The sequence below is a fragment of the Vidua macroura genome, chromosome 18, assembly GCF_024509145.1.
Source record: "Vidua macroura isolate BioBank_ID:100142 chromosome 18, ASM2450914v1, whole genome shotgun sequence".
Lineage (NCBI taxonomy): Eukaryota > Metazoa > Chordata > Aves > Passeriformes > Viduidae > Vidua > Vidua macroura.
The window spans coordinates 12,540,970-12,553,761 of record NC_071588.1 but is presented as its reverse complement, the minus strand read 5'-3'; the positions used below and the strand labels follow the sequence as shown (position 1 = coordinate 12,553,761).

The following is a 12,792-nucleotide window of genomic DNA, read 5'->3' as shown; positions in this document are numbered from 1 at the left end:
GGGATGATGGGAAGCAGGGAGCCTGGAGGGTTCCCTGCCGACCAAAGCCGTGCATCCAGTCACTTTCCCAAGGGGAAAAGCGGGAAAAAGCCCTGAGCTCCGTCACAGAATCCCAGAATGGGCTGCATGGGAAGGGACCTTAAAGCCCATCCCGCTCCACCCCAGCCGGGACAGGGACACCTTCCACCATCCCAGAGTGCTCCAAGCCCCGTCCAGCCTGGCCTTGGACACTTCCAGAGATCCAGGGGCAGGCACAGCTTCAACCATCCCGCCAGGGAATAATTCCTTCCCAATATCCCACCTATCCCTGCCCTCTGGCAGTGGGAAGAAGTTCCCCCTTATCCTGTCCCTCCATCCATCAATGTTCCCTCCTCACTCCTCTCTCTCTGTCCCCTGCCAGGCTCAAGTGCCACAACAAATGCACCAAAGAGGCCCCTCCGTGTCACCTGCTGATCATCCACCGCGGAGGTGAGGCCCCTCTGCTCCCCGCTCCGTGCCTCCGGGGATGTTGCCAGCGGGTAAAACTTTCGAAAGCCCCCCGGGCGATTCGGGAGCCGGACCCAGGCGGGGTCCCCGGCGGGACGGAGGCTCCCGAACCGCTTGGGCGCTCCGGGGAAATGTTACCCACCGTTTTTTCCGCTTGTAGGGAGACGAGCCGGTCGGGGCGAGGCAGATTTGCATTGCAAACCACTTCCACCCACCCTCCCCCTGCCTCCTTTTCTTTTCAGATTCCCCACCGCACGGGGTAAGTCCAACCAGGTTTTAGCCTTTTGCTTCTGTCGAGAGCTCAGGGCGGATGTGGGACCCCGAACCTCCCGGTGCATGCGGGGTCCCCGCGCCGGGGACGCGGCCGTGGCCCTGTGGATGCTCGTGGTGCTTTTGGAGCTGCCTTATCCCGCTCTCCTGCGGGAGAGCCCGGCCTAAAATCCACCCAGAGACAGGCAGAACCTCGCAGCAGGACGGCGGGGCGGCGCTTCCCACCTCTTTTCTTCCAGATTTTGGCTCCCTTGCTGGCCAGAGGACCGCGACTGCCTGAGGGAGACGCTTCCAATCGCTCTTGCCCTGAATTTTGAGCTCTTAAAGCTGTTCCTTTGTGCTAAACATCCCCCCCCAACCCGCTCCTTGGTTTAATCCCGGGGAAAACGATTGTGCTGGTGGCACCTCGGAGGGGGCAATTTTACAGCCTGCACCCCACCCCCACGCCCTCGCTTGCAGCAAATTTGGGTGGAAGCGGTTGAAGACCCCCCTGTCAGGCTCGGAGCTGCTGCAAACCCTGCCCGGGAGGCAGGGAAGGCAGTCGGGCTCCTGGGATGGGCAGGAGTTGGGATTTAGGGCTGTGATGTTGCAAGAGCCGGAGCTGCCCGCTGTGTGTTTCATGAGCAGCATGGCTTTGGGGTGGCCTCAGCATCACTGAAATACCTCCCCACCCCCCAGAAAAAATTCCCAAACCCAGCTCTTAATTCCCTTATCTTGGAGTCAAACTTTTCCTGAGCCTCCAACCTTCAGGCTGGCTTTTCCCCCAAAAAATCTCCCTGCTGAGAGTGTTCCGAGCTGGCTCCTTCCCTTCACCCCAAAAAGCTCCGGCAAGGAACAGGATTGTGCTGGCTGAGCCCCGGTTCACGGAGGGGCCGTGGCAGCTGCTGGATGCCCCAGATTGCCACCTCACACCCCGGGGGGGTTGGCTGTGGCCGGGGTTCGGAGGATCCCGAAGTTCAGCTGCCGTCCCAGGCTGGAAGTGCCGCGGGAATCGCTTTGGAGAGCGGTTTCAAGCACAGGGTGACCCCGAGCGCTCCTGCTGAGCTTTGATGTCCTTCCCTCTCTCTTCCCCTCCTCTCCATCCCCTTTTCCCTCTCTCCCTTGTTAATCCAGCAAGGTTAGTCCGGACGGAGTCGGTGCCCTGCGACATCAACAACCCCCTGAGGAAGCCCCCCCGGTATTCGGACCTGCACGTCAGCCAAACGCTCCCCAAAACCAACAAACTCAACAAGGTGAGGCCTGAGCCCCCCGTGCCCACACCCTGCCACAGGGACAGGACCCCCTGCACACAAATATCCGCAGCTTTGCAGAGAATTGTGGAATTCTTCAGGCTGGAAAGGATCGTTTAGGAAAATTGAGTTTGATTGTTCCCCCTGCCCTGCCAAGGCCACCACTGTCCCATGTCCCCAAGTGCCACATCCACACGGCCGCTAAATGACTCCACCACTGCCCTGTGCCAGTGCCTGACCACCCTCTCTTTCCATGCAGAAATGTTCCCAAAATCCACCCTGAGCCTGCCCTGGCCCAGCCTGAGGCCGTTCCCTCTCCTCCTGTCCCTGTTCCCTGGGAGCAGAGCCCGACCCCCCCGGCTGTCCCCTCCTGTCAGGAGTTGTGCAGAGCCACAAGGTCCCCCCTGAGCCTCCTTTTCTCCAGGCTGAGCCCCTTTCCAGCTGCCTCAGCCTCTCCTGGGGCTCCAGCCCCTTCCCAGCTCCATTCCCTTCCCTGGACGTGTATCCAATGAAGTTATTTCTTTTAAAAATAAAATGGGATCAGCACTTCCAGAACAGCCTGGGTCCTGCTGTCCCAGTCCTGCTCCATTGTGGCCTCTGAGTCTCCAGGTTCAAGCTGAATTTGGGGTGGTTTGAGGTCTCTGCTTGCAGTGGAGACTTCAATAAATAACAAATTTATCGTTGCAAATAAAACCAGCCTGGAATTGGATTGTCCCTGGCGAAGCTGCTCAAGCCAGACCTGCCAGAGCACCTGGCTCACTCCTGCTCTGCCTTGATACAATAAACCCATCACAGGGCTGGTTCTGATGGAATTTAAAGCCTGTTGGCCTCCAGTGGAAAATTCCTTGGAAGAAGGGCAGGGTGAGGGGTTGGCAGGCTGGAAGTGCTCAGAAAGAGGGATATCACTGACCTGATGGGGAAGGGATCAACAAAACCCTGAATTCCCAAAGCCTGGCTGAGCTCCTCCAGCCCTCAGCGTCTTCTGGCTCTGGGAAAAGTTTGGGTACCAAGATGCTCCTAGAGATGCTGATTTTAAACCTAAATCTTTTTAGGAATTTCTTGGTGTAAGGATCTGCTCTGGTTTTGTTGTTTTGGGGTGGTGCTTTTGTCCTGAACACTCCCATTCAGGTTGAAATTTCCCCTATAAATATTCTTACTTCAGCAGGGCCCCCTTCTTACTTTGGTATCTCTAAAAGCATTTATTTAAAGATATCATGAATAAAATCATGGAATGGCCTGAATTGGAAGAGACCTTAAATTCCTCTAATTCCAACCCCCCATGAAATCTTATTGTTTTGACCTTCACTGGTTGCTTAAAAAAGAATTTACCTGACCAAGATTATTGAGCATGGAATGATGAGCAATATGGGTTTCCTGGAAAGCCCAGCTCATTTAAAAATTAATTAATTAGGACAAAATTACCTGCTGGGGAAGGCTCGTGCAGATTTTTTAACCTTGGAGGGAAATTCTGTGGGGATGGGAATGCTCAGCACTGCTCACATCCTGTTCAGTGCCTCCAAGCTGGGCAGCAAGGGAGCAAATTCTGGCCTCGATTTTCCTTTTGGGATCCAAGACATCCAAGCAGGTTTTCCTGCCTGTTGGCTCTCGGTGGTCCCTTCCCACCCGTCCCAGTGTGCACCCAAAATCGATGGCCTTGACTGGGAAGAGTCAAGGAATGCTGAGGAATGTCTTGGGATGCATTGGCTGCTCCTTCCAGATCTCTCTGCTCCCTGCAAGGCCCTGGGGTTTGGCTCCAAGGAGCTCAGCAGGAACTTCCAGGACCTTGTTGTCCCCAAGGACCAAGCCCCGAGGTGGTGGCCCTAATTCTGCCTTTGGTGGTCATGGCTGTGCAGAGCCAGGAGATTTGTGGAACCCTCAGGTGGTGGTGAGGGTGGGAAAGGACCCAATTTATGGTGGGAAATGGCCTTGGGGAATACAAACAGTTTTGGAAAAAGCTCTGGGTGTTTTCTAGGACTTCTGGAAGAAACGGGTGGGATGGTGTAGCTGTCACTTGTCACCCAGGGAGGGTCCTTTGTCCCTCGGGGTGGCACCGACCAGCGCTGCTCTCACCGCCTCCTCTCTTTTCCCTCCTTCCCTGTGTCCCTCAGGACCACATTCCGGTGCCCTACCAGCCAGATTCCAGCAGCAACCCCTCGTCCACCACGTCGTCCACGCCGTCCTCGCCGGCCCCGCCGCTGCCCCCCAGCGCCACCCCCCCCGTCCCCGCTGCACCCGTCCCCGCAGTGCCCGCGCCAGCAGAAGCAGTTCAACCTGCCAGGTACTGCCACCCCCTCCCCGTGTCCCCACCTGCCCCCCGAGGGGGACTCGTGTCCTGGGGTGTCCTTGGGATGTGGGTCAGTTCCACCTGATTCCCTTCCTGGGTTTGCACCAGGGTGGGGAGAAGGTGGAAGTAGAAACGAGGAGAAAAGATGAGTTTAGGGTAATTTAGGTTGGGAGTCTCTGCTCAAACCTCCTGCTTGAAGAAGGGTCAGAGCCCAAGGATTGATCCAGTCTTGGAATCCTCCAAGGCTGGAACCAGCCCATCTACTGCTTTTGAGGTGACAAAGCCTTTCCAGGCATGGATTTTCCATTTTCCCATGGATTTCCAGGCATTTCTCCTTAAGTGCAAACAGAAACCAGGGGATGACCCCTCTATGAGGGCAAATTCAGGTGACCCTGACATGTTTTTGGGGTGATGGGTCCCCAAGAGGTTGGCAGTATGTGTGGGGTGACAGATGATTCTGGGAATGTCTGATGTGGCTTGTCCCATGGAATCTGGACCTGGGATCCATCTGCTCCAGGAGCTCCATCTTCAGGGATGGTGGGAGAGGCAGGGAGGTCGCGGTGGCTGCAGGACACAGAAGTTATGGAAGACGGCCCAAAAATCTCCTCCTGGGCTGAGGATGCATCAAAGCCTGTCCCAGCGTGTCTGCCTTCCTTTGGGATGTTCTGCTGCCCCAGGAAAGGTCCCTTCCAGGAGGGAATGGCTCAGCATCACTCCTGGAACTGTGTCCACCTGCTCCCAAAATAGAGCTGGTGAGGGGAAAGGAGATCTCTGGGATGCTCTCCTGGCTGTCCCGGTGTCCCTGCTTGGTCCATGACCTCCTTGCTGGACCAGCCAGAAGGTTGAGGTCCTGCACCCCCAAAATCCCAGGATTAATGAACTGGTGTGGTCGGAAGGAGGGTCAGGATGGCTTCTCCAGAGGAACCAGGCAGCATCTTCATGCTCCGTGGTGGCGCCTCCATCTTGAGCAGTCTTCAATGAGAAAGGGAGATGAGGAGGAAGTTGCCTGGCAGAATCCATCACTGCAACAACAAACGCTTCCAGAAGCTGGGAAAGCCCCCCAGCAATCAACACCCATCAGGTCCTTGCATGCCCAGAGAGGTGGCAGTCCTTGGGGTGCCTGGGATTCAGGCAGCATCCTGGAATGGCACAAGGAAGCCCTGAGCACTCCCAGGAATGGTGTGCCCCATCCAGAGGGTCAGGATTTGACCAGGAACAATCCTGAAGCCTCCAAGATCTGGGAGGACACGGCACGAATTCCGTGCTGGTGTGACACAGCCCAAGGAGTTCTTCCAGAGCCGAAGTGTCCCAGTGTCTCAGCATCCCAATCCTCCTGCTGGGCTGGTCTTGGACCCTGCCTGGCTCTGGGGGGACCCAGCCTTTGGTAACCCCATCATGGGTCACTTCTGGAGCAGACACCTCCCTGTGGGTTTTTTGGGACATTATTTCATGGATTTCACCCCCCTTTGGGGGACTTGGAATGCATTCCCAGCTGGCAGAGATAGAGCAGGGCAGGATCAGACCCTGGCATCTCTGGGGGGTGTTTGCTCCCTGTTTTGTTCCCGTCAGGAGCACAATGGGATCCAAAGCAGGACTTACCCTGCTTTTATCTTCCCAGCTGGGAAGTTTTCCATGGTTTATCCCATCAAGATGATCATCTCAGGGATTAGGATTTGAGTTGGAAATGGTGACACGGTGACCTTCTCCTGCTGGAATTACCTTCCAGGCTCCTTTGATGTTGGTTCAGGTCCTGCTGCAGGGCTGAGGTCTGACTTTGGGGGGAAGCTGAGCCATGGCCCTTGGGGTCTTGGAGATAAGAAGGTGACTTCTGAGCCGGTGCCAAGCTCTGGTGGCCTCAGCAGCTCTGAATTCTTCACACCCATGAGCGCCTGCCCATGGAATCGGATCAGTCCTTGGGCTGGAGATGGGAGCCGGTGGATGTTCCCAACACCCAGAGCCTCTCCCAGCTCTGGCTTTGGACAGTGGCTCCCGGGACTCCTTCCAGGAAGAACACGGCTCCAAAGCAAGGGAAGAAAGGGTGGAATGTGGCCCAAATGGGCAGCAGTTCCAAACCCATCACTTGGCATCTCCATGATGCCAAGAGGTTCCCAAATTCCACTTGAGGGCCACTGCTGGCAAATTGTGTGTCCAAACCCCACCAGTGACTTCATGGATGACATTGATGCTCTCCAAATGGTGCAGAAGAGAAGATGTGGGGGGGAAAATCAATTATAATCCAGCAAAGGTCTAAATGTTTTGGCCTGGGCATCCCATGTGCCATTTTGGATTATGGAATATTCCTTATGGGGATATGGAAGTGGGAGAGGTTGGGTCACACAGGAGGGGTTCGCACGACGGGGGTTGAGGTTTCCTGGTGAAGAACTGGGCACAGGTTGGAGCTGTTGCAGCTCCACAGGTCAGTGTTGAACCCTTGTTCCTCTTTTCCAGCCTCCCACTACTACAAGTACAAGCAGCAGTTCATTTTCCCAGGTAAGGCTCTCCAGAAGCTTTTCCTTGGGTGCTTGGGTTTCTCCTGGTGGGGATGGGTGCGTGGCCAGCTCTCCAAACCCCTGGATTTGTGCCGGGGAGGTTGTGCTGGGGTGGGATTTCTCCTCAAAGCCTCTTGATACTGCCAGGTTGGGTGGCCCTAAGTGACCCCCAGCCTTACTCAGGGTGTCACTAAATTGGACCTTTTTGGGGGGCTGAAGGGTGGGGTTTAATTCCCCTGGATGCCCCCAGAGGTCTCTGACTCCTCTCTCTTGTTCCCAGACGTGGTGCCTGAGACGCCGACCCGAGCCCCGCAGGTCGTCCTGCACCCCGTCACCTCCAACCCCATGTGAGTGACTCTCCCTTCCCATCCCCTTCCCTCTGCGCCCCAAATCCTCCAGGCCCCCATGGGTGCTCCCCTGGCTTTGGGGGCTCGGGTGGTCCTGGTGAGACCCCGGGGCTCTGGAAGGCTGAGAAGGAGGGCAGGGGGTTAATTTATAACCCACAGCTCTTCACTGCTAGGAAAAAAAAAAAAAAAAAAAAAAAAAAAAAGAGGATTTCAGTCCAAAAAAGCCCAAGCCCAATGGATTAATTAAATTATAATTAAATTAAAAGCAGAGAACCAGCATACCTTTACCGCTTCCAGTATTTTCAAGCCCAATAAACTTTAGGCTGAAAGTTGGGAAAAGCAGCAACTAATCAGTATTAGAGCCATCCCTCCCCGGCAGGTCGAGCCCAAATCCATCATTCCTTGATGTCCCGGAGCCTGTGCTGCTCCAGCAGCAGCATTCCCTGCTGTGTCCCTCCTGGTCCTTTCCCTAAAGGCCATTTTTGAAGGATTTCACAAGCCAGGGGTTTAAGGGATCAGGTCTGGCCCCATTTTGTGGCTGGCTCATCCACACTCTCCAAATTCCACTGGGGATCCAGTGGAGCAAGGGATGGAACCACTGTCCCTTGGGAATTCATGGAAAAATGGTGAAGCCAAAGCCTTTTTTCCATCCGCCCTGCCTAAATGAAGGTGTCAAGACACCTTTTGGAGGAAACAGCTTTCAATATCCAAAATCTGTGATTCTCTCTGGCTCCCCCTGCACGGAAAACATCCCATGGGAGCCATCCTGGGCTTGGCTGGGTTAAACATCTCTGGATCCTCGGGAGACAGGAATTTGTGGCTGGGATAGCAATGAGGAGCCAGCTGCTCCTGCAAACCACCCATCCATGGAGATGTTTTGCAGCCACTTGGGCTTCCCAAGCTGCCCAAAATACCAGGATTGACTCCTTTTGGGTAGGATTCTGGGATTTATAGTCTTTAGTGGCCGTGGAAGGGGATAGGACTTGCAGGATTGCCATGTCCGAGTGGCCTGGGCAGCGAAACTCCCCCAGAAAGGGATTTTGTTATTTATGTGATTAATAATAATAATTTATAATAGATTTATATGATGCTTGAAACCACCCGAGCTGTTCCAGCTGATCCCTTATTCAGAATTTCCCTAATTCCCCCTTAATTGTCAGGAGCAGCGAGACCCTAATCGTGGACCTGGGGGTGGGAGGTGCTGAGTGAACAGGGAAGGAAAAGAACTGGAAAACCAGTCAGATTTGGGTGCTTTACTGCAGGGAGAGGATCTCTGAACCCTCCACTTCTCCAAAATGATTGAAAAACTCCTTTTCTTTCCTTCTGCACTTCTGATTTGGCTGGTGTTGGTTGCGAAGAAATCTTAGAAATCCCTGAAAATGCCTCGAGTGTGGTCAGAGTCACTGGGGGGGTAAATCTGTCCCTTCTCCTCATTTAGTGACACCTTCTCCTCTCTGATCCCTTTATCCCCGGGGCAGGAAGAGGGACTGCTCCCCAGATCCCGGTGTTTTTCCATGGTGTTAATTCCATAATTCTTTTAACAGCCTGGAAGGAAACCCATTGCTTCAAATTGAAGTGGAGCCCACCTCGGAGGTGAGATGGCTCCTGTGCTTAATGGGCCTTGGCTTTAAGGATATCTTGGGGCACATTTCCTAGGAAATGGAGACGTTTCCCATCTGTGCAGTGGAATTGCTGATAATTGAATTAAAGTCCAGGCATCCGTGTCCCCACCCCATGGAGAGGGGCCCTCCTGGGCTTCGAGTTTGGAATTCAATGAGGTTTTTTAGGAGGCATTAAAAATGTGGTGAGAGGGAAGATGAGGATGGAGCTTTTACAGGGTGTTGTAAATCCTGTAGGAAGTCTAAATGGACCATCAAGGGGTCTGGGAATAACGGGAATTAACAGAGCACAGCTCAGCCAGGGGAGGATGAAACTTTTTAAAGACAAATTAGTTAAATCTCTTAAATTTAGCCCCAGGGTGGGGTTAAATGGCTCCACAGGGAAGGGGTGGAGTCCCCAGCTCTGGAGGGATTTAAAGCCCTGTGCATGTGGCACTTGGGGACATGGGCTTGTGGTGGCCTTGGCAGTGCTGGGGAAGGCTTGGAGTCTATCTCAAATGTCTTTCCCAACCTAAAGGATTCCATATTTCTATGAAAACCTGGCATTCTGCCAACTTTGTGTAGAACAAGGCTGCTCCGTTGGCGTTGGGAGGCACCTGCCTGGTTCCTCTGGGTCTGAGCGAGCAGGAGTTGGATCAGTGAGGTTTTCCCCACAGTTTCCTCCCTGTTTTACTGTTCCCCATGCCCTTTGCCCACTGCAGAATGAGGAAGGCGCCGAGGAGGTGCAGGAGTCCGAGGACGACTTCGAGGAGATGAACCTCTCGCTGCTCTCCGCGCGCAACTTCCCGCGCAAGGCCAGCCAGACCAGCATCTTCCTGCAGGAGTGGGACATCCCCTTCGAGCAGCTGGAGATCGGGGAGCTCATCGGGAAGGGCCGCTTCGGGCAGGTGTTCCACGGGCGCTGGCACGGGGAGGTGGCCATCCGCCTCATCGACATCGAGCGCGACAACGAGGACCAGCTCAAGGCCTTCAAGAGGGAGGTCATGGCCTACCGGCAGACCCGGCACGAGAACGTGGTGCTCTTCATGGGGGCCTGCATGAGCCCTCCCCACCTCGCCATCATCACCAGGTTGGAATTGTCTTTTTCTGTCCAAAAATTTGTTTTCCCTGTCCAAAAACCGCGTTTTTCCCCGTCTTTTTTTCCTGCAGTCCAACAGTGCCGTTGGGTTGAGTTTGCTCCCCTGAGGAAGGGAGCTCTCCATGTGCTGTGTCCATGTTCTCCACGTGCTGGGGATTCTGGTGTAGAGGACACAGCAAATCCAAAAGTCTGTCCAGGCAGGTCATTCTTCTGTAGGAGGGGAGCTCCAAACGGGAATGGTTTGTTTTATCCAGGGGCAGGAAACGTCATGGAATCATGGAATGCTTTGGCTTGGGTTGGGAGAGACCTTAAAGCCAATCCATGGCTTTAACATCTTCCACTATCCCAGGTTGTTCCAGCCTGGCCTTGGGCACTGCCAGGGATCCAGGGGCAGCCACGGCTGCTCTGGGTACCCTGTGCCAGGGCCTGCCCACCCTGCCAGGGAACAATTCCTTCCCAATATCCCATCCATCCCTGCCCTCTGGCACTGGGAAGCCATTCCCTGTGTCCTTTCCCTCCATCCCTTGTCCCCAGTCCCTCTCCAGCTCTCCTGGAGCCCCTTTAGTAACTGGAACACTGGGAGGCTCCTTGCAACTTTCAGGGGAGTGAGCTGGGATTTGGGGGCTTCCAGATCACCCAACATCTCCACAGCTTTCTTGGTTTCAAGGCATTCCCAAATACCTGTCCTCACTCACATTCCCACTGGGAATGCAGCACAGAGTCTCCCGGTGTAATCCATGCTTGGTTGGGCAAAAAATCCCACCTGGCCTGGAGGCAAAGAGGCTGTAACTGCTCCCAGAGCAGCTGTTGTCATGGGAAATACATTTATTCCAGGGAACTCCATTATTTCCTTCACCTCCAGACCATGCTTTCAGCCATGGGACTGGACATGGTTTCCTCCCACGCAGGTTATTTTCTCCCGGAGAAGTTTCTCCAAGGTGAGGTTGAATTTTCCTCCTGGCAGCATTTCAAAAAGCAATGGAATGGCACCAACAGCTTCCAACAGCTATCAGTGATGAAATATTGCATCATCTTTTCCTAATGTCCCTAATTTTCCCTTGGAAGTGGCACTCCCAGTCCCTGATCCCAGATGGGGTGGCTCTGCAGGTGCTCTGCTCCCTCTTTGTCCAAAACAAAAGGGTTTCACCCCAAATTTGTGTTACCTCATCCCTGCTCCGGTGGGTTCATGGATGGTGTCTGCCTTGGGAGTTTCATCCTCTGGGGTCAGGGTGGCTCCAAAGCGGGGCCGGCTCTCCCCAGCTGATGACTGGAAAAAAAAGATGCCTTTTATTCAGGACCAAAAATGAGCCATCTGGGGAAAATTCCGCAGCATTTCCATCTATTGGGTAGCTCGAGGCCAAAAGCTTTTGGGAAAGTGTGCAAACACATGTATTGATGGATGAGTCAGAGCCCCCATCCATGTGTCACACCGTGTTCCCAAAGGGAAAGGCGGCGTCTCCATCCCGCTCCGCCGTCCCTTTGCAGCCCCCATTTGCTCAGCCTTTCAGGGCTATTCAATAGCAGAACCTGGGAAATGTATTCCTTGATTGAAAAAAAAATAATTTTTATAATTTGAGCCATGGAATGTTTTCTCTTCCATTTTCTATTGCAATGGGTCTTTCTGTAAAAGCAGAAAGGTGCCATTTTTGACAGTTGGACAAAATCAGTCTGTGTGCTGCTGCATCCTCCTGAATTAATGTGAGGAACGTGGAGCTCTGCTCATCCTGTTCCTCTTCCAGCTGCACTTGGTCCTGTCTTTTAAGGTCAAAATGTAAATGTATTAAATTGCCCAAAATAAAACCCAAGCTCGCAACATTTCCAGGCATCATTTGTTTGTTCCTACAACCCGCTTTTATCTGCATCCTTTGAAAGCTGAACCAATATCAGCTTTAAACCAAAGGACAGTAGGGTTAGATGGGATTTGGGAAAGGAATTGTTCCCTGGGAGGGTGCCCAGAGCAGCTGTTCTGCCCCTGGATCCCTGGCAGTGCCCAAGGCTGGGTTGGACAGGGCTTGGAGCAGCCTGGGACAGTGGGAGGTGTCCCTTCCACCTGGAATGGGAAGAGCTTTAAGGCCCCTCCCAACCCAAACCATTCCATGATTCCATGAGAATTTTATAATTGCAACTGGAAACCTGTTTGAGTTCTCCTGCTGGGATTTCTGGGGTGCAGGAAAATCGATGGGGCTCAGCTCAGTCTCGGAGGATTTTTGGGAAGCTCAGGATGGTGTGAGTACATATCCCATAGCCTGGAGGTAACTTCCAAACACGATTTTCCTGCTTTGAAGCTTCCTGTTGGGCTCTGTTCTGCTGTTCTGTGGCAGCACAGGAATCAGGAATAGTTTGGGTTGGAAGGGAACTCAAAGCTCATCCCATCCCACCCTCTGTCATGAGTAGAGACATCTTTCACTATCCCAGGGTGCTCCAACCTCTCTCCAACATTCCTTGGACACTTCAGGGATCCAGGGGCAGCCACAGCTTCTCTGGGCACCCTGTGCCAGGGCCTGCCCACCCTCACTGTGGAAAACTTCTTGTGTCTGATCTAATCCCTGCATCCAAGGATGCTTCCTTGGCTTTGTGCTGGCACTCCTTGTCTGCTCTATCCTTGCCTGAACACTTTTGGGAAGTCTGGTGTGGGGAAAAGCCTTCTCACCCTGTGGAGATTTCCCTCCCATCCACGTTTCAGGATTTTCCTAAGGGATATGACAGCCCTGGGGGCTTTTCTGCCCGAGAGCTGCTGCTTGGGTGTTGTAGGGAATGAGGTGGGGAAGAGGACAGTGTGGGAATGTCCAGGATACTGGGAATGGTGTAGGATACTGGGAATGGTTCAGGAGGTGGCACTGGGGGATCATCACTCTTCCAACAGGACTTTCCCAAAGGGACCAAAGACTTCCTCGCGGGTTTATGGGAATAACTTTAAACCAGGCTTTGCTTGGAGTGGGGAAAAACCATTCCCAGCTGCCTGAGGAGGGGATTATGGCTATAAACCCAGG

General features: G+C 53.7%; 1 protein-coding gene across 1 annotated transcript in view; it reads left to right on the top strand.

Moving 5' to 3' along the window:
• The window catches only part of KSR2 (kinase suppressor of ras 2), a 76,155-nt gene that overhangs the window by 41,852 nt on the left and 21,511 nt on the right, over positions 1 to 12,792 (top strand). Inside the window, 9 exon segments of the mRNA XM_053994059.1 lie at positions 401 to 468; positions 647 to 745; positions 1,870 to 1,988; positions 4,094 to 4,198; positions 4,200 to 4,263; positions 6,718 to 6,759; positions 7,039 to 7,105; positions 8,650 to 8,698; positions 9,426 to 9,793. Coding sequence (XP_053850034.1) covers positions 401 to 468; positions 647 to 745; positions 1,870 to 1,988; positions 4,094 to 4,198; positions 4,200 to 4,263; positions 6,718 to 6,759; positions 7,039 to 7,105; positions 8,650 to 8,698; positions 9,426 to 9,793 — 981 coding nt within the window.